Raw genomic sequence first — 26,868 nt, 5'->3', positions numbered from 1 at the left:
TTTTTTTTTTAAGCTGACTCCATGCTGAGTGTGGAGCCCCACACGGGGCTTGAAATCACAACTCTGAGATAAAGAACTGAGCACAGATCATCAAGAGCAGGACTCTTAACCAACTGAGTCACTCGGGCACCCCTGGAAAAAATTTTAAAAATCAATCACGGATGGTTCTACCTCTAGAAATGGGAAGAAGAAAGGCAAAGTAAACCCAAAGCAAATAAAAGGAAGGAAAGGGGGGGGTGCATGACTGGCTCAGCTGGAGAAGTACACTGTGTACCTTTTCATTTTGGGGTTTTGAGTTTGGGCCCCACGTTGGGTACAGAGTTAAATAAACTTAAAAAAAGGGGGGGGTGTGTGTGGGATGCCTGGATGGCGCAGTGAGTTCAACAGCCGAGTCTTGGTTTCGGCTCAGGTCAGGATCCCAGGGTTGTGAGATCCCGCCTGTGTTGGGCTCCAGGCTCACTGTAGAGTCTGATGGAGATTCTCTCTCCCTTTCCCTCTGCTCCCCTTGCCTGTGCTCATAAGCACTCTCTCTCTTTCTTGCTAAAATAAATAAACCTTTTTTAAAAAAGAAAGGGAAAAAGGAAAAAAAAAAAAAGCAGAAACCCAGTAAATGGACAAAAACAAACAATAGGGAAAATGAACCAAACCAAAAGCTGGTTCTTTGCAAAGACCATCAAAATCAGTAACCCCCAGGGAGCGCCTGGGTGGCCCCCCTTCAGCTCAGATCATGATCCCGGGGTCCTGGGATAGAGACCCAGCAGCGGGATCCCTGCTCAGCAGGGAGTCTGCTTCTCCCTCCCCGCCGTCCCTCCCCCATTTGTGTATGCTCACGGGTGGGCTCTCTCTCTCTCTCAAATAAATAAACAAAATAAAATAAAATAAATCAGTAACCCCCAACTACTGTGATGAAGGAAAAATAAGAACACAAATCACCAATATCACATGTGAAGTAAGCAGTTATCACTACAAATTCTGCAGACATCAAACAGAAAACAAAATGCACAGATAAAGTTTGAAGTTGCAAGCATCTTTTCACAAAACACCGCTGAACAATCGCCTTGAGTCATAACCACAACTTAATACTCATCTGTTCAGCATGAATAAAAGCTGTGCTTCTGAAAGTACCACTTAATATAAACACAACCATAGCACCGTACCATAGACTGAAGTGAAGCACGTTCACTCCCTCCGTCCCCACACATCGTCCTGAACAGGTTCCTCAGGCAGCATTATCGGGAATTTCTACAACTACCTGAATTTGTGCTGCCTTTACAAAATAATTGTCATGTTTCTACCTCTTCTAAAGTGCCTCTATCAATCTCTGCGTTTTAAAACTTTCTGGTAGTATGCTGCAATTTCCAGCTTTCAAAAGAAATGAAAAGGTTATTTTTCTCGAGCTATTCATATGAAAATTTCTAATACATTTAGGACACTCTAAAGCACTCAATGTCTAAACATTGAGAGTATGACTAGAAGATCCTGACTTCCAAAAAATATTGTTGGGGCCCCTCCCCCATTTAATAAAACTACGTTAGGAATACAGAAATCTTAAAAATGAATGAGCTATGCAGATGTGACCCTTAGAGATGATTTCCTGGGCGCCTGGGTGAGTCAGCTGGTTAAGTGTCTGCCTTTGGCTCAGGTTGTGATCCCGGGGTCCTGGGAGCGAGCCACACGTTGGGCTCCCTGCTCAGCGGGAAGTCTTCTCCCTCTTCCTCTGCCGGTGCCAATCGTTTTTTTGTTTTTGTTTTTGTTTTTGTTTTCTCCCTCTCTCTAATAAATAAATAAAATCTTAAAAAAAAAAGGTGATTTCTTACTCTGCTACTTTGAGGAAAATTCTCAAACAGTGAGACTAGGTGATGTTCTCCATGGTCACATACAATCTTACCTGAAAGGTTACAAGGGAACAATGGTGAATGCATGGCTGGTATGAGCTATCACCATCTGAACACCCCAAGGCCATAGGAGCCCTCACCTCACCTTTTGCAAACAAACAAAAAACCCAGCAAACCAAATGGCACTCAGCAGAAGGGTTTTTTTTTAATTAAATTTTTTATTTAAATTTAACTTAACATAAACTGTATTATCAGTTTCAGAGAAGGGTTTTAATAGTATAACAAGGTTCCCTAGAAAAAGAGAACTTTCCTATTCAAGATACTGAAAGTGGTTTTTTTTTTTTAAGATTTTATTTATATATTTGACAGACAGAGATCACAAGTAGGCAGAGAGGCAGGCAGAGAGAGAGGAGGAAGCAGGCTCCCTGCTGAGCAGAGATGAGGGGCTAGATCCCAGGACCCTGGGATCATGACCTGAGCCGAAGGCAGAGGCTTTAACCCACTGAGCCACCCAGGCGCCCCCTGAAAGTGGTTTTTAAAAAATCTTATTTAAACTTAGTACTATCAAAAGACAAAGACAGGTGTCAGGTACTTACATGTAAATCAAAAATTAGTCTGTAACAGCGCCAAAGAAGCCATTACAAGCTCCTATATAAATAGGCACTTAATGATTTTTCCAGTATTACATTATTGATCCAACAGGCCCTTCGTTTCCGCTGAAATGAATAAGTAATTTAAGATAACGTTAAAAGGGTTTGTAGCACTTTAAATATGCCGGGTCTCTCCCGTCGTCAGAATTACCACGATCAAAAACAGATTTCCACTGTCTTTCAATGAAACATCTGCAAAATTTTAGAAATCACGGCAAAAGACCAGAGACATCAGATATATTCATCCCATGCATGAAGGCGTTTCTAAGTCCTAACAACCTTGACTATGACTTACTCATTTCAGTGAACATTTACCATCCTCACTCATGTCAGCAGCTACTCGGAGCACTGAGAACGCAACCGTGAGCAAGATGTCTGGCCCCTGCTCTCAGAGGGTTTACAGTCTACCAGGGAAGACAGGCAAACAGGGTGTGTCAGTAAAGGATGTCAGGCCGGCGCAGAAAATGGGACCCAATCCCCTGCACAGGGAATGGCGGGGCGGGGGGGTGAACACAACCAGAGAAATGGGTGTGTAAGCTGAGATGAGGAGGGAAGTGGGACACAGCCCAGCTCTGAAGGAAGAGGAAGGTAGAAATCTAAGGTGGCATACGGCAAAGAGAAGTAGGGTCACAGGCACAGCACGCACAAATGGCCAGGGATTTACACACACAGTTGTCTTTGGGGGTGCCTAGGTGGCTCAGTTGGTTAAGCATCTGCCTTTGGCTCAGGTCATGAGGCGGGGCTCAGTGGGGAGTCTGCTTCTCCCTCTCCTTCTGCCCCTCCACTCCACCCACCCCCAGGGGTATACACTCTCGCTCTCCAAAAAAAAAAAAAAAAAAAAAAAAGAAGTGTCTTTTGTGTAAGCGATGACAGCGAAAACTCAGACTTTACCAGTAACGCTGCATGTATCGGGAGACAAGAGTCATCTATTTCATCTCGGAGGAAAAAGGTAGAAAGGTCACGATTTCATCCCGGCCTCTTCGCCATGCTACCCACTCCAGCCGGGGTGCATTCCCCGCACTAGAGAAGGAGTCAGGGGGGAATACGATGGACTCAATCACGCCTTCAGGGGAGTGGCACATGCGGGCCAACAATCACACGGCAGGGCCCCTGTGGCAACGTGATTCTGCAGCGCAGCTCCCGGATTTCAGGTGTCACGGAATGCGACACTGAGCTGGAAACTACTGGGTAAGGCGCCTCTCGGTTCCAAGTGAGGGAGCTATCGTCACGGGACAGTGAATGTGGTTTGGCAGCAACATGAAAAGAATCAATGACCCCCACACACATCAACACAGAATTACACTTGGACATGCAGGCAGGCACCACCAGCTAGTGTCATACAGGTTTCCAAGCACTTTTACACTCATTTGTACTGTTCACAGCAAAGGAGGCCAAGCAGGTATTAATAATTCCCTAGCATTTGTCAAGCCCCTGCTTGTGAAGGGCCGAGCTCCCTGCTGGGCACTTAATGTTCATGACCACATTTCACAAAGTAACCATCACTGCCTCCACCTCTCAGCCAGAAGCCTGTGGCTTAGACAGTTTATGTAATCTGTCAGAAGGCACACGGCGGGCAGGTGGTGGAGGGGAGCTTAGGCCCCAGGGCAGTCTGGCTTCGAGGCCCATGCCATCTCCTTCCATCCCATGGCAGAGTTTCAATGTCACCCAGGTGTGACCAGCGGGAAGGCCAAAGGGTGAGGCTGAGCGGAGGAGGTGGGACTGGACCTCCAGCCAGGAGTTCCAGTTCTGTGCCCTTGCGGCTGGCCACAGGGCCTCTTGCCATGCTCTTGGTCGCAGAGTCCCTTGCCCCTCCCTGAAGTTACTGTTGGCTCTGTAATAATCAGTCCCTCTGGGTGCCATCTCATCGGTATTTCCAAGGATTGTAGGGGAGTGGGTCAGAGAAATAAGCAGATACTGAAACATTTAACTAGAGAATCACTCACGCCCTGCACGCAACACCAATTCTTGGTGTCATGTCCTCCCCGAAGTACATCTCACGCTGAAATCCACTATTAAGTAACCATCATAAAAGTTCAATCTAGACCAAGCTTTATATATATATATATATAATCTCATATAATCCTAATAATAACCCCAGTAAGTAAGTACTATCATCCTCAGTTTACAGAGATAAACAGAAGCCTCTCAAGGTTAAATAACCTGCCCAAGGTCACACAACTATGTAGTATAGCAGCGTGATTCCAGAGCTTAAGCTTTTCACCACAACATAGCCTATATTCCTGCAATGGTCACAGAATTACCAAAATACTCTGATCTGAATGTGTATATATGTGGAAGCTTTCATATATAATTACTCATACAGTTACATTCTCAGAATTACATAATTTTAGTACGTGGCACCTTGTTAAATAAAAAGAAAAAAATTAAGGGGCTCCTGGGTGCCTCAGTCGGTTAAGCATCTGCCAATGGCTCAGGTCATGATTTCATGACCTGAAACTGGGCTCGAGCCCTGTGTTGGGCTCCCTGGCCAGTGGGGAGTTTGCTTCTCCCTCTCCTTGTGCCCCTCTCCCCTCACTCATGCTATCTTGCTCGCTCACAAATAAATGAATAAAATCTTTAAAAAAATTAGACATATCACTTTACAATGTTATCCCTCTTACACTATTAAGTACCAAAGAAACTTGAAATCTATTTGAATAAATGGCTGAACATCACATATTTTATTCAGTAACTTTTCAACCTAAGGAAATAGAACATTTTGAGATGGTAAATGAAAAAAGAACGTAGGGTCCAGTAAGACATGTGGTGTTCCATCTTTCTACCATCCTATTTATTTTTTTTAAAGCTCTTATTTATTAGAGTGAGAGAGAAAGAGAGCACAAGCAGGCAGAGTAGCAGGCAGAGGCAGAGGGAGAAGCAGGTTCCCTGCAGAGCAAGGAGGCCGATGTGAGACTCGATCCTAGACACTGGGATCATGACCTGAGCTGAAGGTAGCCGCTTAACCGACTGAGCCACCCAGGCGTCCCTCTACCATCCTATTTTAAAAGCAAATAAAATATCTCAGTTTATTTATTTGTAAAACAAGTATTCGATATAAGTGTAATGAAATGAATAGATCCCACAAACTTCTAAGTAAATGGGAGAAGCGTGGAGATGAGTGAACGGTGGATACAGGTATCACCTTCTGGTGTTCCCCATTCCATTCCTCTCAATTTGCTATTTCTTTCTTTCCTTTTTTTTTTTTTTTAAAGATTTTTATTTATTTATTTGACAGACAGAGATCACAAGTAGGCAGAGAGGCAGGCAGAGAGAGAGGAGGAAGCAGACTCCCCGCTGAGCAGAGAGCCCGACTCGGGGCTCGATCCCAGGACCCCTGGATCATGACCTGAGCTGAAGGCAGAGGCTTTAACCCACTGAGCCACCCAGGTGCCCCTCAATTTGCTATTTCTAATTCTCAAAGCAAACCTGCAACGCGTTTCAGAAAAAGTGCAATGAGACAGGAACAGAAAGGAGGTAAGTGAAGAAACATATTACATAGTGTATCTAATGAATTAATAAATTTGCCTTTTTTCCTCACCTACACATGATACTCACTAATTATCTCCTTTATTTTAGAGACAGCTCTAAACACAGCAGGCAGCAATGCCTGTGAATCAGCTGAGTGAACTCACGGTATAAAAGGGCGAGCTCCCACTTTAATTAATATTCAAAACAAATGTCCAAAGCACTTACCAATCTGTACTTGTTCGGGCTGGCTGAGAGAAACAAAGGCTGATGTGTCATCGATCCAGGATATCTGAATGTTACCTGCAATGTTGAAATAAAAATAAAGGGAACATCTGACCAAGTATATCACTATCAGACTTCATCTGCACATCTGATATATTTCAGAATACGTGTCAAATTTAAACAGAGATGAGGTGCTGGTTTAAAATTTGATCAAAATCTCAGCATTAAGCATAAAGCTTTAAAGAAGCTTTAAAAATGTGTTTTAAAAATAAAAGAAAGATCCTTCTGGATTAAATCCTGGGGCACTTGATATTTCAGCCCAATCTCATGCCAGAGCTGGCAATTTCTTTCCTATCAAGATCATAACAGGGGTGCTCAGGTGGCTCAGTCAGTTAAGCATCCAACTCTTGGTTTCGGTTCAGGCCCTGATCTCACGAGTCGTGAGCCCCATGCTGAGCCGCACATTGCCTGGGCTTTGCACTCAGTGGGAGTCTGCTTGGACATTCTCTCCCTCTGCCCCTTCCCCTGTTTGCACACTCACGCTCTCTCGCTCAAATAAATAGATAAATCTTCTAAAAACGCATCTTTCTAAATTTTTAGAGACACAAACTCTTAAAATCATGAATGGGAGACATAAAAGGAATCAATGTAGCAAAAAGTACGAAAAATTCAACATTGATGTCAAGGCCAGGTGAGGAAAATAGGCAGCAGAAGAGGACAAAGGAAAAGAAGGTGGCAAAGAGAGAGAAAACTAAGATGGGCTAAAACAGAAAAGCCACTGAGAAGGGCAGAAAGCAGTCTAGTGAAACAACGATTTTCACATGAAGGGACACATCCTCAAGAAAGGCTAACAAGCTGCAGACAGAACAGAACAAAGCATGGGAAGGAAGGAGTGGGTGGTGGGGCAGAAAACCGAAGGGAAAGCAGAGGCCTAATTGTTTGACTACTGCTCTTCTTGAAAAAACACGGGAAGACTGGCATTATTAAAAATGGGTAAACAGGGGTGCGGGGGTGGCTCAGTGGGTTAAAGCCTCTGCCTTCGGCTCAGGTCATGATCTTGAGGTCCTGGGATCGAGCCCCGCGTTGGGCTCTCTGCTCAGCAGGGAGCCTGCTTCTGTTTCCTCCTCTCTCTGCCTGCCTCTCTGCCTACTTGTGATCTTTGTCCGTCAAATACATAAATAAAATCTTTTAAAAAAAAATGGGTAAACATCACTGTAATTTAGTAGTGAAAAAATGTTTCAATTCCTAAAAAAATTTCCAAGGCTACGAATGCTTACAAACTGCTCTGTCTCATTGTCATAGGATAATAACTCACTTCCTGCTGCACAGCAAGGTGCCATGACTTTCTCCATTACAGAAGTCACTCCTCTACCTTGTGTGTTTTAGATAAATAATAACAGTGAACATGCCCTAAATAGTTACTATGTGACACATACTATTCTAAATGCCTTTCATGAATCATTTCATGAAATGATTTCATTTAATTTCATTTAATCATTTAATCCTCATGAAATGCTTACGTAGTAAGGGGTATCGCCATCATCATCGTCATTGTCACCGATGAGGACACAAAGGAAAAGAGAGGCTACTTGTCTGATATCATACAACTGATTCTTTTTAATTAAAATGAAAACAAAATTCTACTCAGAGCATCCTACTTAATTTAGCCAATTAAAGGTTGACTACATAAGGGTAAGAACTTAATAATACAAAATGAGAAAAGAACAGCAACAACATCAAAAGCTCTCAAAAGAAATGAGCTGTGAAATTCAACCGCATCTCTAGATCTGTATTTAAATTAAAAAGCAGGACTAGAATTTCAAAAGTTGTTGAGACTGTCTGCAAAGACTAGGATAACTTTCCTGAAACATACCTGCTTTCACTTACTTTTCTAAAAATTGTCTGTAAAGTGTTTTACTTATAAAAGCTAATAAAAATTATCTCAGGGTCATGAGATCGAGCCCCTTGTCAGGCTCTGAGCTGGACACAGTCTCTTTAATATTCTCTTCCTCTCCCTCTGCCCCTCCCCTCCTCTTTCTTTCTCTCTCTGTCTCTCTCTCAGTCTGATTTCTATACAAAGTATTAAAAAAAAAAAAATCAGTTATACAGGAACCCTACTTTGTTTCTGCTTTTTACACTAAATGTTAAAACAAAAACACTTTACTATCTTTTAATAAACTCTTCAAATATTTTTTAAATGCTACATACTAGCCTGTTGAGGCAGTCCATAAACATTTACTAAACAGTCTTATTATTGGCTGTTTGTGCTGCCTTTACGTTCTCCAAGAATTTCTAAAGAGAACAGCTTGAGTATTTCATTTGTTAAAATAAACAGGCACTGCTGAAGACTTACAGTCTGAAAGTCTTTATAAACGCTAATCAGAAGATGGTTCATCTCAACCTATCACCTGACCTGATAAAAAGGAATTAGAAGAACTGCCCTACCGCATACATAACTCATCTCTTGGTCCTCTCAAACATCTGCGCTCCTCTGCTTGGACTAGTCAATGTCAAGCAGTGACCGCCTGCCCTTATGAAAAAAATCTTCTCTCCGAATTTTATCTTAAAAATGATTTATCCTTGGGGCGCCTGGGTGGCTCAGTGGGTTAAAGCCTCTGCCTTCGGCTCAGGTCATCATCTCAGGGTCCTGGGATCGAGCCCCGCATCGGGCTCCCAGCTCCACGGGGAGTCTGCTTCCTCCTCTCTCTCTCTCTCTGCCTGCTTCTCTGCCTACTTGTGATCTGTCTGTCAAATAAATAAATAAAATCTTAAAAAAAAAAAAGATTTATCCTCAGCCTAGATCTATTTTCCATGGTCGGCAGTAAAGGCAGTCATAGTACTAGTATCCTGGTTTCCGTGGACTAATAATAGCACTCCAGTGTGGGGTGCTGTTGAAAGTTCTTCAGATCATGTTAGTACAAAGATACCAACATACTAAATCCTTGCACAGTAATATTCTTTCATGTCCAAGCTGAAGCTGTCATTCAGTATACCTATCGCCACCTGGACAGACCAAAAACAGCAAAATCCCAAAACCACATATGGACTTAAGAGTTACTTACCAAAGGCACTGAAAAGCTGATAAAGGTCGCTGGTTTTCCACTCTTTGGGGAAGGTCACATGGAGAACATGATCCCGTTTCGGTTGCACTACAGGACAAATTTTGGATAAGAGGTTGACAGCTGAAAAGTGAACGATACACCAGGGGTTCTTTAACGAAACTATCCCCCAGCTAACTTGAGGAATTGCTAGGAATGACTCATGATTACGAAACGAAACCTCTCAATGTATTTCAAGTTAGCTTCCACTGGGGCTCTGATACTTTATAGAACCCACAACGGGTTCTATACCCTGACAATTCTATGTGGACCATCTTTGCTCATGAAGTTCCCATGAAAATTATTTCAAGTGGGGGGAGGGGTGGAAAGGCTGCTTTGTTGAAGACATTTCATGAAGCGTTTAACTTTCTGCTATTACTCTAGTGGTCCACGTGTTTATTCAGCGCACCATCCAAATCCAATGGACTGAGTTTAAGGAGCGGGGCAGTCCTGAGTCACAGTCTCATGTTCTAATCTCAGACCTGCCACTGAATGATGCACCTCGGAGCAAGAGACCCAACCGCTCCAGCCACTCATAGCTATGTATCGGGAATGATGATATTTAGTTTGCAGAACTGTTGCAAGAGGAGTGCAGCAAAACAGATGTCTGATCTCGGGGGGGAGGGGGAAGACACATGTGTGGTCCGCTTATCACGGTGATGGCTATTACCAACAGGCACGGCTCACCCATTTCTATACCCCTGTGGCATGGATTTTAAGGCAAATAAACCAAGGCTAGAGAGAGAGCAATGGAAAAGAGTGGGACAGAGAGGAGGAGAAAATAGGAAATAATTCAAAGCAGCAGCAATCACCTCCCAGACAGGCCTTCCAAGATTTTCAATGAAAAAGAGAGGAAAAAAAACAAAACCCGTATATAATATATATGTTATATTATATATGTATATACATACATATATATATATGCAAATAGCCAGAAACTAGAGAACTTATGGTTACTGACAGAGCTAGCCATCTCAAAATTTGTTATGCGTATTTATTGGAAATTATGAATTTAGAGTTCGAGTGAAAATGAACTAATGAAGAGAAGATATATATTCTTTTAAAATTCAACTCATGCATAAACTGGAAAATATAAGTAAAGAGATGAGTTAATCAAGACCCAAGGGTACCATTAACTTAAGCATACTATTCATATCAACCACAAAATCACTGCTTGTTTTTAAGTGAATGAAGCTCTTTCTTCAGTAATACTTTTCTTGTTATCCCTTCCAGACCACACACTTCAATGTGCAGATGCCATGAGAAAATAAAAATTCACTTACAATCTGGGCCTTCCAAGTTTAGATAGGGGATATCCATGACTCTCATAAGAAATAACCTACAAAAAGGAAAGTAAAACAGACGATGGGCTAATTTCTATTAAAAACCTGATACAGGCATCTATTAAATTCTTTACTGATGGTTCTTATTTATATCACTCCATTTCTGAAATCGTTTGAAAAAGCTCTTACGATTCGCCACAAAGATCTTTTTCTCGAGGACTAAATATTATAAACAGAAAAAAAAAAAAAAACCCAATCTTTGGTATTCCGAAAACCTACAAAAGTTCCTGGCACTCAACAGCTACTCAATAAACATGAGCTAAATGAATGAAATTAGTAATCAGAGTCAAAAGAAAAGTCTTCTTCAGGTCTGCTCATTAGTCAAGGGAGACAGAGAGAAAACAAATGTTACAGAATGCGAACCATCTTACTGACTTCTGAACTGTTCCCACAAATTATGAAGGGAAGCCCTATGATTGCTGTTTTGTGAGCTGAGAATGATCGCACAGATACCTTTCATTTTTTTTTTAATTGAAGTGGAAAGTCACCAGATAAATACCAGTCTCACTGGGTGAATTACACCATCTGAAATAAGTGACCATCTCAGAAGCTCATGCTATTACTGTCGTTTAAGACATATTAAAAGCACAAAACAAAACAATGCTTGGTAAAGAAAGCTATTACACTAATATAAAACATACATCAGTCACTTTTTGTATACCCTCCAAAGAAAAAGCTACAGAGGCTCTTAAAAAGGAGGACGTGTAAATTACAACTCTGTAGTGCCATTCAATTTTTTTTTTTTAATTTGCAAGATTATGGACAAAGTATCAGGCATTCTGTCGTTTGCAAGATGATTTCAATACGTTTTACTCAGATGACAATACAGAGTGCGTTTCTCGTAGCGACTGCATTATACAGCAAATTAAAATGGCAATCCAAGAGCCCAACAAGCAATTAGTTTGGCTTCACTGACCCACAATTAAGGCGCATTATTACCAGGCACTCAGAAGCCAAGCAGGGCATGCTCTAGTTTACAAACGGAATCATCAGCGTAAATAACAGTGTTCGGTTAACGCCAGAAAAAACGAAGTCATGGTACTCTGTGGTTTAAGAACTTGTTGCCTGGCCTATAATTTAATCAACCAAATCCTACGGCTAAGAAACAAATTTTATTTTTAGTTCACTAATTTACGCTCAAGCATACTATTGTGGTTCTGAGATCCATTGTACCCAATTCAATCATTAATACTGGTGATGCCAGAAGACACTAAGACATACAGAGCACCCAGCATCAAGGAGTTTCTCAGCAATGACAGCTATGACTACTACTGCCAACCAGAACCTGTGAGGTTACTCCTGGGTGAGAACGCTCACTCTTTTGATGCTTCACAAAATTTTCAATTTTCCATTTAGTAAATTTAGAGACCGTCCCCCAATTCTAAAAACCAAGTAAATAAAAACCCTTAATCTAAAAGTTAATGGAACATATCAAGCGCCATAAAAATAATTTAATTTTTTTACCCTAACCTCAACAGAGGAATAAAAGCTGAATCGACAAGTTCATTGCTATACCGTCAAATCCCCCCAAAATCAAAATCGACCTCAAGATTCAGTAAGATGACCGGGGGCGGGGGTGGGCAGTAAATTATAGTTCATCATCTCAAAAGAGCATTACACAGGGGCGCCTGGGTGGCTCAGTGGGTTAAAGCCTCTGCCTTTGGCTCAGGTCATGATCCCAGGGTCCTAGGATTGAGCCACATATCAGGCTCTCTGCTCAGCAGGAAGCCTGCTTCCTCCTCTCTCTCTCTGCCTGCCTCTCTGCCTACTTGTGATCTCTGTCAAATAAATAAATAAAATCTTAAAAAAAAAAAAAGAGCATCAAACAATCCAAGTTAACTATGAAAACTTCGAAGTATTTTAGGATTTTTGTTCTACTTCTGTAAAAGTGACACCGGAATCTTTTTTTTTTTTTTTTTTTAGTTTTTATTTAAATTCCAGTTAGTTAACATACAGTGTTATATTGGTTTCGGGTGTACAATTTAGTGGTTCAGCACTTCCACACATCAGCCAGTGCTCATCACCAGTGCACCCCATAATCCCCATCCCCTGTTTGGCCTACCGGCCCCCTCTGCCTGCCCCCACTCTGGTGACCACCAGTTTGTTCTCTAGAGTTAAGAATGTGTTTATCAGTTTGCTTCTCTCTTTTTCTCCCCTAAGCTGCTTGTTTCTTAAACTCCACATACAGGTGAAATCATATGGTGTTTGTCTTTCTCTTACTGACCTCATTTAGCATAATACTCTCTAGCCTCCCTCGTGGGAATGCAAACGGGCGCAGCCACTCTGGGGAACAGTATGGAGGTGCCTCAAAAAGTTAAAAACAGGGGCGCCTGGGTGGCTCAGTGGGTTAAGGCCTCTGCCTTCGGCTCAGGTCATGGTCCCAGGGTCCTGGGATCGAGCCCCGCATCGGGCTCTCTGCTCGGCAGGGAGCCTGCTTCCTCCTCTCTCCCTGCCTGCCTCTCTGCCTACTTGTGATCTCTCTGTCTGTCAAAGAAATAAAATCTTTAAAAAAAAAAAAAAAAAAAAGTTAAAAACAGCATTGCCCTATGATCCGGCAATGGCACTACTAGGTATTTACCCAAAAAATCCAAAACTACTAATTCGAAGGGGTTCATGCACCCCGATGTTTATAGCAGCATTATCTACAATAGCCAAATTATGGAGAGAGCCCAAATGTCCATTAACAGAGGCGTGGATAAAGAAGATTTGGTGTGTTTATGTATACACACACACACACACACATATACACACATACACACACATATATGTATATATACACACACATACATATACACAGTGGAGTATTACTCAGCCATAAAGAAGAATGAAATCTTGCCATTTGTAATGGCATGGATGGAGCTAGAGTGTATTATGCTAAGTGAAATAAGCCAGTCAGAGAAAGACAAATACCGTATGATTTAACTTATATGTGGAATTTAAGAAACAAAACAAGCGAGCGAAGGAAAATGAGAGAGAGACATAAACCAAGAAACAGAATCTTAACTCTAGAGAACACATGGATGGGGGGAAGGGGGATGGGGGAAATGGGGGGCGGGGATTAAGGAGCTCACTTGTGATGAGCACTGGGTGAGACATGAAAGGTGAATCACTCTACTGTACACCCGAAACTAGTACTATACTATAGGTTAACTGGAATTTAAATAAAAACTTTTTTAAAAAGTCCCAAATTTTATACTATGAATACAGCTTTGTAAAATATTTCTCATTAAACTGAGAAATAAAAATACTCCTCCATCCCCATTTTTTAAAAAAGCCACAGATTTGGAAAACTGAGCTTTGTTTTAAAATTCCTCTTACTAAAATAAATAAATAAATAAATAAATAAATAAAATTCCTCTTACTATTATTTTTTAAACTGAAAAAAGAAAATAGGGGCACCTGGGTGGCTCACTTGATTAAGCACCCAAGTCTTGGTTGCGGCTCAGGGCGTGATGTCAGGGATGGGAGATGGAGCCCAGAGTCAGGCTCCGCACTCCACAGAGTCTGCCTGAGATTCTCTCTCTCCTTCTGCCCCTCACCCTGCTTATGCGTGCTTGCTCTCTCCCTCCCTCTCTCCCTCTCAAATAAATATTTTTTAAAAAGAAAGAAAGTAAAGAAAGGCCACCAGAACTGAGAGGTCCAGGGGAAACACAGATACCCTTAGACACACACGACTAAACATGCCCGTTAAATCAATCTTGTGTGTCCTGTGCACTATCTCACCTGCCACAGGGATAGGAATATAAGGTAAAATCACATGTCCAAGGCTGCAATTGCTTAATTTCTTTTTAAAATACAGTTTTATTTCTAAAATCATGGAACCTCACTAGTAAACTGAGAAAATCTGTTGTCTTATAAACAGCACTAAGAATTACACTTTTGGGGGCACCTGGGTGGCTCAGTGGGTTAAAGCCTCTGCCTCCGGCTCAAATCATGATCCCAGGGTCCTGGGATCAAGCCTCACATCGGGCTCTCTGCTCAGCAGGGAGCCTGCCTCCCCCACTCTCTCTGTTTGCCTCTCTGCCTACTTGTGATCTCTGTCTGTCAAATAAATAAATAAAATCTTAAAAAAAAAAAAAAAGAATTACACTTTTAAAAGGAGACTCCCCAACTGACCTCACCATGTTAAGTGTCTCGAAACTTTTTTTGAAGGGTATCTTTTGGCGCCCAACAGACAGACGATTTGTTTTCTAAGATTTCATCTGAATTTCACCACTGACCAAAATAAGTAAAAATCTGTTCTTAGCTAAAAGACTCAATAGATTTCTTTTAAAGTTAGTTAATTCCACACTATCTTCTTTGCTTGCTCAACGCTTTCACTAAACAGAAACCCCTTTCAAATAAATTATTAATAGCATTGCTCACTCTTCCCCAATGCCTCCATGTCTGGGCTTTAGAGAGAAATGAATAGCCCTGAGCCCTGGGGGAACACGCAGACCAACTCTGTGTGTGACTTGGCAGCCTGCGCCTCTGGAGAAAGCCCTGCAATTGGGAAACCGACCCTAAAGTTGTAGCTGGGCGTCACTGGAACAGAACCAAAGTCAACTCCCCAGTGGCCTCCCGCCCCAGGGCCAGGGCTGCCTGCAAGCGGCGGCTCTGGGCACATCCCTGCCCTTCTGAAGTAAAACCGCATTTCGTTATATGCATGCCTCCTACAGACCGGCTGTCAGAAGGCCAACACCTCCCTGAGAGGTTCTGATCGAAGACCTCACACAGGGATCATCTGCGAGACAATGTCCACCCACACCCAGGAGGGAATGATCTGGGCAAGCAGGGAGGCTGGAAACACACGGGAGAACAGTACTGAAGCGTGCTTTTGCACAAGCCTTCATCTGCAGTTATCAGAGACACGTGGACCAACACTTGCACCAAATGATATTTCTATTGTAGTAAAGATCCAAGATGGCCCTGATTCAGTGGCAACGTGACAGGGTGGGAGTCTTGCCACCTTCGTGCCAGCCTTCTTGATGAAGTATTATTTCAGCGCTTATTGGCTAAAAGGGTTGACGCAAACTCTGTCGAAGATGAAGATTTAAACTTGTATTTGATACAGTCGCCACTTTTACACCAGGAATCTCTCCTAAGAAACCGTAAATTCCAGTTCACATTCTAGATGCCGCGAAACAAAAGTTTACCCTTTTGGGCATCAATCAGGTTTTTAGTTTCTACTACCATATGACTGATGATGCTGTTAATCTCCGTTACTGAACATGTCTGGAAAGATCCAACAGTAAAGCACAGCAAACCCTTCAGCTCATCAGACTGGGTAGCGTCAGGTCAGCGTCTTGAATGGGTAGCTCCCCAGTGTGAACTGCGCACGGTGCCTTTATCTCTGAACAGTCTCCCACATGCTGCATGGCACTCACAAAAAGCCACCCACCAATGTCCTTTCCAGACCTGGGCAGCATGGCACCGTGGCCTAGACTGTGTGAGAAGGCTTGCTGGCCACTGAAGAATTCCATCCCAGAGAGAAAACTTCTTAGGACCCCAGACTCTTGAGCCCTTATCAAAAGGCCCAGATCAACAACATCAGCACCACCCGGGGAACCTGCTAGAAATGCAGATTCCCAGACCCTCCCTGAGACCTGGGGACTCAGACACTCTGGGGACTGAGAATCAGAGAGTTAGCAGAACGTGAAAAGAGTATGTTCAATGTTGTGCTGCCGTTAATAACGATTCATTAATCAACCCGCATAATAATGACCAAGATGTTGTGCCAACTTCCCCAAAAAGCATTAGTCTTAATTATTTGTTTACACTGAATGAGTCTGGCTTAGAAGAACACGAAATTATCCAAATACCAAGTAATACCTCAGAATCCAGGAAAGCAATAAGTGAAGTCTTTTACCGCTCCCTAAAACCAGGAGCTCAACTGTGGCAAGCAATTAGCTTCTCTGCAAGAGATAAATTGGGGGAAATCACTGCTGACCACTTTTGTTCTTGTTTTTAAGAAGACAGAGAAAAAAGATTACTAATACCACTCATTTGGCAACTCATTGCAAAAGGCCAACCTGACTCTGGGAATTGGCTACCAATGATCACCTCTAGCATCACACGTTAAACTTCAGCACTAACGCACCACCAACGCAGCACCAGCAAATGCTTGCGTGAATAACCCCTACGACACTAATGGAAACACCTCTCACCTTATGAGGTGAGAACTGTCTGACCTTACCACCAAGTTTCAGACACTGATTCTGGCAACCACAAAGCACACGGGGCTGTTCTAAGAACTACACTAAGATCAAAGGTCATTCTCTGGTGACACAACAGCTTGCCTCGGACTATGGCTTATCTGAACCATTCCCCAATTGTCTGGCGAATAAGAACCGATTGCACAAGGATGCCAGTGTTAACCCATTTTATGCAGCTAAGCTTAAAAAACAAAGAGGGCAAAAGTGATGTTCAAAACGATGGGGCGCCTGGGTGGCTCAGTGGGTTAAGCCTCTGCCTTCCGCTCAGGTCATGATCTCAGGATCCTGTGATCAAGCCCCGCATCCGGCTCTCTGCTCAGTGCAGAGCCTGCTTCCCCCTCTCTCTCTGCCAGCCTCTGCCTACTTGTGATCTCTCTCTCTGTGTCAAATAAATAAATAAAATCTTAAAAAAAAAAAAAAAAACGCATACACAGTAAGTCCCAAATGTGATTCAGGAACACTGCTCACGAGAGGCTCAGATCTCTGGGAACGGAAAAGATCCTTACAGTTCTTTAAGATTCTGCATTACCACATCTATGTATGTTATCAGTGAATCTACTCGGAAATGAAAGAAAATATTTAATTCTGTTCTCACAGCAGGATGCCTTCCGGTGCTATGTTCAAAGGTAGAGAAAGAAAGCGAATCAGAGTGGTGTGTCAACGGTCACTTTTTAAAAAAGGAACTAGCAAAAAATGGTCATACCCATTGCAGTGCAGGGAAATGCTTATAGACCAGTGGTCCAACCACAAAGGTTAGGTTTTAAGTGGATCACGCGATAGCCAACCGACAAACCACTGAACACCACCCACATGACGCTGGCCACTAGTTTTAACATCTTTTAAAAATTCACTATTGCCTTTTTCTAAGTTACAAAATTATAGAACTAGTATACTCTCAATCAGTAAATGAATTCTATTGATCTTAATTAGTAAATGAAACAGATAGAGAAAACACACTGTTAGGGCATTCATTTAAATGAAGGGATTTGGGGATGCCTGGGTGGCTCAGTGGGTTAATCCTCTGCCTTCGGCTCAGGTCATGATCTCAGGGTCCTGCAATTGAGCCTTGCATTGGGCTCCCTGCTCAGCAGGGAGCCTGCTTCCCCCTCTCTCTCTCTGCCTGCCTCTCTGCCTACTTGTGATCTCTCTCTATCAAATAAATAAAATCTTAAAAAAATAAAATAAAATAAAATAAAATGAAGGGATTTTGTGGGGGGTGGCGGCTAGTGGAATTATGAGTGGGTATTTTGTTTCAATCAGAAAAGAGTGCATATATATATATATCAGGAACTTCATACTTAAAAAAATATGTATCTAGGTATCTATATATAGATAACTATACATATAGGTATCTATAGGTATATAGGTATCCATATAGGTATATATATACCTATATATATTTATATTTAATCAAGAACTTCATACTTAAAAATATGTATCTAGGTACATATATATAGATACCTATAGATACCTATACATATAGGTATCTATAGGTATATAGGTATACATATAGGTATATATATACCTATATATATTTATATTTAATCAAGAACTTCAGGGACGCCTGGGTGGCTCAGTTGGTTAAGCAGCTGCCTTCGGCTCAGGTCATGATCCCAGCGTCCTGGGATCGAGTCCCACATTGGGCTCCTTGCTCGGCGGGGAACCTGCTTCTCCCTCTGCCTCTGCCTGCCTCTCGGCCTACTTGTGATCTCTCTCTCTCTTTCTCTCTGACAAATAAATAAAATCTTAAAAAAAAAAAAAGAACTTCATACTTAAAAATATGTATCTATATATATATACCTAGATACATATTTTTAAGTATGAAGTTCTTGATTAAATCTAATAATAATCATCTAATAATATAATATATATAAAATATATATAATATATAATAAATATATAATAAATACATATAATATATCAATATATAATAATATCTATATATACCTATATATATATATAGGATATCTATATATAGATACCTAGATACATATATATATTTTTTAATTTGACAGAGAGTGATCACAAGCAGAGAGAGAGAGAGAGAGAGAGAGAGAGAGAAGAGGAAGCAGGCTCCCCGCCCAGCAGAGAGCCCGATGTGGGACTCGATCCCAGGACCCTGAGATCATGACCTGAGCTGAAGGCAGAGGATTAACCCACTGAGCCACCCAGGCAGCCCCTACATATTTTTTTAAGTATGAAGTTCCTGATTAAAATAACAATATTTATCATTATATGTTCAGCTTCTTTGACCCTCTGGTGTCTGCAGAACAGGTAGTTAAGTACTGGCCTCATCGTACCAGGAATGAGAAAGCAGGTTTTTCCAAGTTCAGTGGCTTACCTTTGGTCAGCAAAGGAGCAGAGAGATAGGATACAGACCCAAAGCCTCTCACTACTAGCTCTACGCTAATGCCCCCCACCACCTTCTGCTGGGTGCGTCTCACATGTGGCTTTTAACCTGAGCTGTTTCCAAAGCCTCAATGTGAAATGGCAAGACTGGAGTCCCAGCAGAAGCAGGGACAAGTCAGGGACAAGTCAGCTTTTTAGTCTTCAATCACCACCCAAGCCCCTAGTGGGTATAAGTGAAGCAAGAGCTTGCAATACAAGTTTCCAGAAACATATTTTGGGGGCAGGGAACGCTCTAAGGACTGAATGACAGCAGAGCCCAGACATGCTACATGAGGCTGCCGTGTGAGCAAGAGCCTTGGGTAGGGTGAAATTTCAAGGCAACGGGAATGAAAGGCAGCAAGCAAGGCCGAGCTGTGCGAGGTGAAAAGGACGGCCTTCCCACATTTGCGGTGCAGAAGGAGCTGCTACCCTGGGGTGTCAGGGCATCGGGCTTCCCAGGCACACCGGTCCCACACACTGTGATCGCCCTCAGGAAACCAGGGAATTGGCACATCCCAGGTTGGGAGAGACCTAGAGGGGCCTGAATACAAGAGCGTGTCTTAGGTGATGTCAGACCTGGACACACAGAGCCAGACCTGAATAATCTGGAAGGATTTCTAATGTCACGGCAAGTCTGCATAAAGAACAACACTGCGTATCTGGTCTCCTTCCCTGGCCGAAAGAAAAACCTGAAGCCACCAGACCCTTCCATCTTCCTCCTAGAAATGCACTTTTTCATTCAACGAGCAAAAATTTCCATTTGTTCACCTGCTTTCTTCCGGATGACACTTCTGTTCCTAAAAAGCTTTATCTCAAAAAAAAAAAAAAAAGAAATTTCCAAATAAAACTGCATTCTTCTCACACCACTGAAGACTGCGATACAGAGACGTGGAGTAAAATCTCATCTGAACGCAATTTGAGCAGTGAATTAATTCGAGGCTCACCCCAAGTCCCAAGCCTTCCAAAGGAAAAAATTGAAACCTTTAACGACTGCCAGCCCTACTGTACTTGCAAATGGTCTTGGTGTTTCCTTCAGGGCACAGCAGTAAAAGCACTTCATAAGAACCTTGTATGCAAGGGTTCATCATTATACATATTTATGTGCTATAAAAAACTAATTTTATCATCCAGGGTAGGAAGCATGCAGACATCTCTCACAAAACAAGCTCATTTATTCTGCTCACTAAAGCACTTGTGTAAAATACGAAGGCAACCACTGGCTGGAGGGGACTTACTGTGGCATTGGTTATTTTAATGTCACTCAGGCAGGGGGCACACAGCTTTCAATGAAGTCAACTTGATGTTTGGACAAATAGAGCGTTACCCGACATCTGTCCTGAAGCCAACCTATGGCCTTTCTTAAACAGATACAACATTAGAAACAAGGAGGGGAGGAGAAGAGGAAGGGAAAAAAAAGAAAGAAAGAAAACCAGCAGCTCATTTGAACAATCCCCATCAAATGAACCGTATCAAATTACATCAAATAAAAATGTTAAACTAAGCATTATACAAAGGCAATGATGCCTGCACAGCCCGTGAAACAGCAGAGTATAAAGTGTCAGGGGAAACCAGCCCCCCACAATCCCGTGGATAGAGTCAACATCTTTCATGACCATGAGCTCAGGACAAAAACCAAGAGAAAAGGAAATCTTTCAAAGATACTAGTATCGTCTCTTCAGAAAATGTGCAACCCACCGCAGAACTCTCTCTATAGAAACTCCGCTGGAGGGAGGGGGGAGAAACCACTCCCAGTCGAGGACAGACCTGGCTTATCCCTGATTCTGCCATTTCTGAGACCCCCGGCAAACAGTCTTAGGTTTAAAATGGGGACATTGTTGGGGCACCCACTCGGTAGAGGGCATAACTCTTCATCTCGGGGTCATGAGTTCAAGCCGCACGTCGGGTGTAGAGATCACTTAAAAATAAGATCTGCAAGGGGCGCCTGGCTGGCTCAGCAGTTTGAGCCTCTGCCTTCGGCACAGGTCGTGATCTCAGCGTTCTGGGATCGAGCCCCACATCAGGCTCTCTGCTCAGTAGGGAGCCTGCTTCCCCGCCACCCCACCCCCACCCCCGCCTGCCTCTCTACCTACCTGTGATCTCACTCTGTCAAATAAATTTTAAAAATCTTTAAAAAAAAAGGTAAGATCTGCAAATGGGGACACTATTATTTACCTCGGAGGGTTGCTGGCGGCAATTATAGTACATGCAAGGAAATGATGTAGGTAACTCACTGAAGAGTGGAAAGCGTTCAGTAGGGAAGCTTCTGTCGTGCGGTGCTACCTAACTGGTATTACGGCTAGCACCAGATTTTCAGTATCACCATATGCTGGGGACGCTTAAATCGTATGAATGAAATGTTAAATGATCTCGGAAATAACTATTGCCTGGTTTTTCCCAGCCAGAGCCAAAGCAAGGTGAGGAATACCTAAGAATGCAGACTTTACCACTAACAGCCGACAGCCCCCGGGACTAGCAAGCCAGCAAGACGGGTCCGTGGTCTGTGCCCTTGAAGATTTCTTTAAAAAGAAGGCTCTGGGGAGCCTGGATGGCTCAGTGGATTAAAGCCTCTGCCTTTAGCTCAGATCATGATCTCGGGGTCCTGGGATCAAGCCCCGCATCGGGCTCTCTGCTCAGTGCGGAGCGTGCTTCCCTCTCTCTCTCTCTGCCTGCCTCTCTGCCTACTTGTGATCTCTGTCTGTCAAATAAAACAAATAAAATATTTTTAAAAATAAATAAATAAATAAATAAAATAAATAAAAAGAAGCCTTCTGAAAAAGCCACAGACACGGTTTGCCTGATACATGTCTGGCAATCCAGACCGCAAGGAAGAAATCAGACGAGCAATACCAACTTGAGGCCAGCACCCTCTACCCAAAGAAGTCAGGATCCCAGTCTTAAGAAGCCAGACGGAAGGCCTGAGCATCATTCATTGGGCCCTGGACTCATCTGTCTTTTGCCTTCTGAGAACCAGTGTATTATAGAACTTTCAGGGTAACCAAACCAAGTCGATTCTTGGAGAGTCCTTCTATCCTAGTAATTTGGGGAACCGAAAGTGAAGTGAACATGACTTGGGCTAAGATAAAGGGCTCTGGTTAGGGTATGTGAGGATGAAATACGTCCTGTGCACTGGGGCAAAATACATTCTGCACACTGTGGAGAAACCTTCTGGAATGTGGGAGGCTGTCCGAAGCATTCGCAATGTTGTGATTTTACTCCTCATGGCGCTGGACTCGAAGATTTGCACAATCCTGAGAAGGCTGAAAATGGACTCTACATTTTTAAGAGGCATACTTCTTGGCTATGATTGAAAAATAATGTCCGTAAGAGCACCACAGTCCACTTCTAACTGGGGCAGAATGAGTGGCAGATGATGCTCCCTAGCCCTGGCACAAAATCCATTTGGGGCAGAAGTGAAAGGGCAAAGGACGTTACCCCTTCATTCAAGGACCGCAAATGCAAATGCAAAATTAAAGGATAACACTAGCATGCTGTTGGCCAAGCCAGCCAGTCGGCCACAGAGGGTCCCACAGTCACCACCACCACTACCGTCTGCCTGCATCCTGACTCCCTGAGTCACACTCAACGTGTCTTGAGCCTTAGATGCTGGAAAAGCAGTGAAGGGAAGGGCATGGTCTCCTCCGTTCATGTGCCATTGGGAGCAGCTGTGGCGTGTGTATGCCTCTGGCCACAGGATCCTCTTAAGAGGATTCCAGGTTGCTGTTTCTCTATACAAAGGATTTTAGTGGCATCCTGCATGTCTGTCTCTTTCCTGCTCGCAGCACAGAGACTGCCACCCAAGAAAATCCAGCTAAGTACACACGGCCCGCTCTGCTCCTCTACCACTAGCCCCAGTGCCAGGAAAAACAAGAATTACATTACTTTCTTGGAAGTTCACTGTGGGGAAAGCTACAGCAGCAACTCCGCTCCACATCAGGCCACACTGTGCTGGGGGCCTTCTCAATGCTTCTCTCCAAGCTGAGGTCAAGCCTCCCAGGGGACCATTTATGATCTTCCTTTCATAGATGGGGCAGTCCAGCTTCAGAAAGGATAATGGTCCCACCAAAGGGCTCGACGGCCCAGCCTGCAGCCTCTGCTCTACCCAGCATGTGAAATAAATAAAATCTTTTAAAAATAAATAAATAAATGTTTAAAATGGCAAATTACAGGCTACACGTTTTATCATAATTTTTTCTAAAGTAATAACGTCATACACCAAAAACCGTTGAACTGTACATTTTAACTGCGTGAATTACTTGGTATGTGAATTTATATCCTCATAAAGCGGTTAAAAAAATAAAAAGAAACAGCTTCCACAGGTTACAAAGTAAATGCCATTTCTTTCCTCTCCTGTCAGTAAAAATCTACACCTCGAAGGGCTACATCGGCACAAACACCAAGAAACAACCACATGACTCCAAGGGCAAAACCAGCAAGTGGAGAAAACCCATGCAAACCTTCTCCCTGGACACCACTGAGTTACACGCGGCCTTTCCTCCTCCCCCTCCCTTTTCAGATCAAGGCCCCTGAGTGAATGCGAGGCCCCACCTTCAGGGTGTGTGCGGTACAAAAGGCATAATGAGGGATGCCTGGGTGGCTCAGTCAGTTTAGTGTGTCAGACTCTTGGTTTCAGCTCAGGTCATGAACTCAGGATCATGAGATCGAGCCCCCATGTCAGCTCGGCACAGAGTCTGCTTCGGATTCTCTCTCTCCCTCTCCCTCGGCCCCTCCTTCCCTGCCCCTAAAAATAAATGGATGAATAAAATCTTAAAAAAAAAAAAAAGGTATGATTATAGGGCATCTTCTATGAAAGCAGAACAGGCCTCCATGTGCTCCCAGCATCTGGTCAGAGACACACAGTGTCCAAGCAGAAATGTCCCCACAGCAGTGACTGCAGCAGCGGGCTGACTGAGAGCCACCATGTGCCAGGCATTTTACATACATGCTCGCCTCTTACCCTCACCACACCCCTCTCAAATGGGTATGAACAATCTCCATTTATAGACAAGGAATGTGAAACACAGAGAGGGTAAGTAACTTGCCCGAGATCGCGCAGATGTAAGAAGTGGGGCTGGGACTCAAAGCCAGACGCCTGACTGCAGAGACCACAACTAGCTATACTACACAACAGCCCAAAGTGCAGCAATTCTACTGGAGAAGCTAATAAAGTGATCTAAAAATTTTACATGTAAATAGAACCAGTTCCACTGACCTTTGTGACATCCCCGGCCGCCCCTTCCCAATGGCATAAACTGTGTTGTGACTCGCTTACGCAGGGGCGTCGCAGGTCTCACGGTGGGGAAAGTCACTGTAACACCGCAGGGGACTTACTTTATACCCAACCTGAATGGTCTGTAAAGACACATTTGACCCTCACCCACGATGCTAAAAGCCGACAGCAAACACTGGGAATGAGAACAGATTAGCCTCATCCTCCTGTTATTCCAGCACCTTCTGTGTAAGGGAGGGACCAGCAGGACAGGAGAAGACAAGCAGGGTCTGCACTTCCAGAGTTCCGGGACAACTCGCTGGCGACCTGGCACTGCACGCCATTCGGCATGAATGACGGCTGCCAGTCAAGGGAGCAAATGAGCTTTGCTCTTCCCGTTATCACCACAAGGACCGGGAAGAAAGGAGGTATTCTGTTTACCTATAATCTTTCAGTTCGAAATTTCTCTGATGTCAAACAGGACCCACAGGCATATATTACTGTAATGGAAAACAACTTGCTACCAGCATGTGATGGCTTTCCATGGAGGAAAAGGGAAAAAACATGGGTGCTTTATTTCAGGTATCATAATGATCCCTCTGCCTCCACGCTGATCATGGTTACCTGTACCTACACAACCTTCTGTAAATTGCTGTATTCATCTGAATGACACAACCTTGACAAACGCTCCAAAGCAAGGCCAGCTTGGTCCCTAATGTCCCAAGGGAATACACTCCATCAGCACCTGATTTCTCATCAGCAAACACTAAGAGGCGGGTACAGGCAAAAGTGAACACTTAACACGTGCTCCAATTTTATATCCATATGGTAACAAATTTTCTTCTTGATCTTGAAACTAGAAACACAAAAATATATCCCACTACCATATCTACTTTTTGAACCTGTTGGCATGTTAAATTCTCTTCCGTTTCAAGAAAGGGAAATAATAAATACTGGGTGATGTCCTTTGGCATCTCACGTGATATCTACAATTTCTAAGGGAGGCGAATAATTTTATCTCCGTTTTATAGAGGAGGAAACCATTTGTCCAAGAGTGTATCACTCCTTATGGCTTGTTTCCTCATCTCCACTGCAGAGACAAAAAGGCCTAGATTTCTACAGGAATCCCGTTCCTATATGGGACACTTGTGCCAAAACTAAGACCGCCATCATCTAGGGTGAACAGCAGACAATTCTTCCTTTTTCATTCCCTTACTTACAGAGATTAGCCAAAATAAGAGACTTGCTCATTTCCTTCCTCTTTCTAAGAAGTGAGGTAAACAGAAAATAACCTTCCCAAAAACCTTCAGAAAAGGTTATCTACAAGAGAGTTCAACGTATCTTGCCAACACAGATGACTATTAATAAAAGATAAGGTAAAAGCCTGATTCTGTGCTTTTCTGTGGTATGAAAAAAAGTGAAAGCGGAGTATTTTTAGCCCTTCCCAGCCTAACAGGATTTGACTGAAGGATCTTCTCTAAGTCTGGTTTTCCACGCATTGATCAACACTGACCAAGGTTATAAGAGAAGGCAAATCACTTCCTGCCCAAACTGCCTACAACACAAACAAAGGGCACACTGCACACAGACAGTCATCGGTAGGGGTCTGATCAGGATCTCCATGGCTCGGCTTCCTTATGACTTTCCTTCTGATTCCAACAAAGGGAGGAGAAATGCAGGAAGCACCCAGGCAGCATGCGGAAAAATGGCAGCATGCGAAATCCTCCCAGGACAAGCTTCTAGGCAAGTATGGCTCAGAAAGCACCTTCTACTCCATGCAGTCTTTGCAGATCACTCAACCGCCAGCTGTCTCGGGGATCTCTCAATAGCTCTCAATAAAACTTCCCCAAAAAGGCATCATGAAGGCAGCCAAATGCCAATTCAGAACAATGCAGAAAGAGGTGGAGTTTTAACCTCCCCCTCAAGGTTTACTTTCTAAACATAAATCTGGTGAGAGAGGAACAAAAAGTTATTTGCATATGTAGGCAGTTTGATTTCCACCCAAATTTATGTTAGGGCTATGCATCTTTGGTTAAGCTCTTTCTGAGAAAAGCCTGGTGCCAAACAAACTCTCAGAGAAATTTACAGACTTTTCTAAAAATCAACCACTTGAGATAATGTGGATGGCCCTTTCTGAATGTTTCTCTACAAGGGTCATCTTGAAAAAAAAATGACAAAGTCAAGGTTAAGGCCATACATCAAACCTGCATGGAAGTAAGAATGAGGTCAGTATTAACACAGAAAGAGATGTCAAAAGGAGCAAGTGCTTTTCCCACTTCCTAAATGGGCTGAGAAGGGATGACCGCACTTCATAATGTTTTTTACGTCAAATCCCTATGTCGTACAACTGAAACTAATACGATGCTGCATATCAATTATTTTTCAAAGAAAAAAGAAGGAACAATTGTACTTGACACCAAGCTATTCCAATATAGAATAAAAATACTTCTTATTTTGCATTTCA

At 43.0% G+C, this 26,868-nt stretch overlaps 1 protein-coding gene across 2 annotated transcripts in view; it reads right to left on the bottom strand.

Moving 5' to 3' along the window:
* Window positions 1-26,868, bottom strand: part of LOC111156119 (poly(A)-specific ribonuclease) — a 158,265-nt gene that overhangs the window by 90,672 nt on the left and 40,725 nt on the right. For both annotated transcript variants that reach the window (XM_022516750.1, XM_022516751.1), the window contains 3 exons: window positions 10,557-10,612; window positions 9,238-9,324; window positions 6,179-6,253 (listed from right to left, as the gene is read on the bottom strand). In XM_022516750.1, coding sequence (XP_022372458.1) covers window positions 6,179-6,253; window positions 9,238-9,324; window positions 10,557-10,612 — 218 coding nt within the window. The remainder of the gene's footprint in view (window positions 1-6,178; window positions 6,254-9,237; window positions 9,325-10,556; window positions 10,613-26,868) is intronic.

Source organism: Enhydra lutris, unplaced genomic scaffold (genome assembly GCF_002288905.1).
Source record: "Enhydra lutris kenyoni isolate GAN:26980312 unplaced genomic scaffold, ASM228890v2 scaffoldscaffold45, whole genome shotgun sequence".
In the NCBI taxonomy this organism is placed as follows: Eukaryota; Metazoa; Chordata; class Mammalia; order Carnivora; family Mustelidae; genus Enhydra; species Enhydra lutris.
The sequence above is the reverse complement of the archived record's forward strand: the minus strand, read 5'-3'. Positions and strand labels throughout refer to the sequence as shown.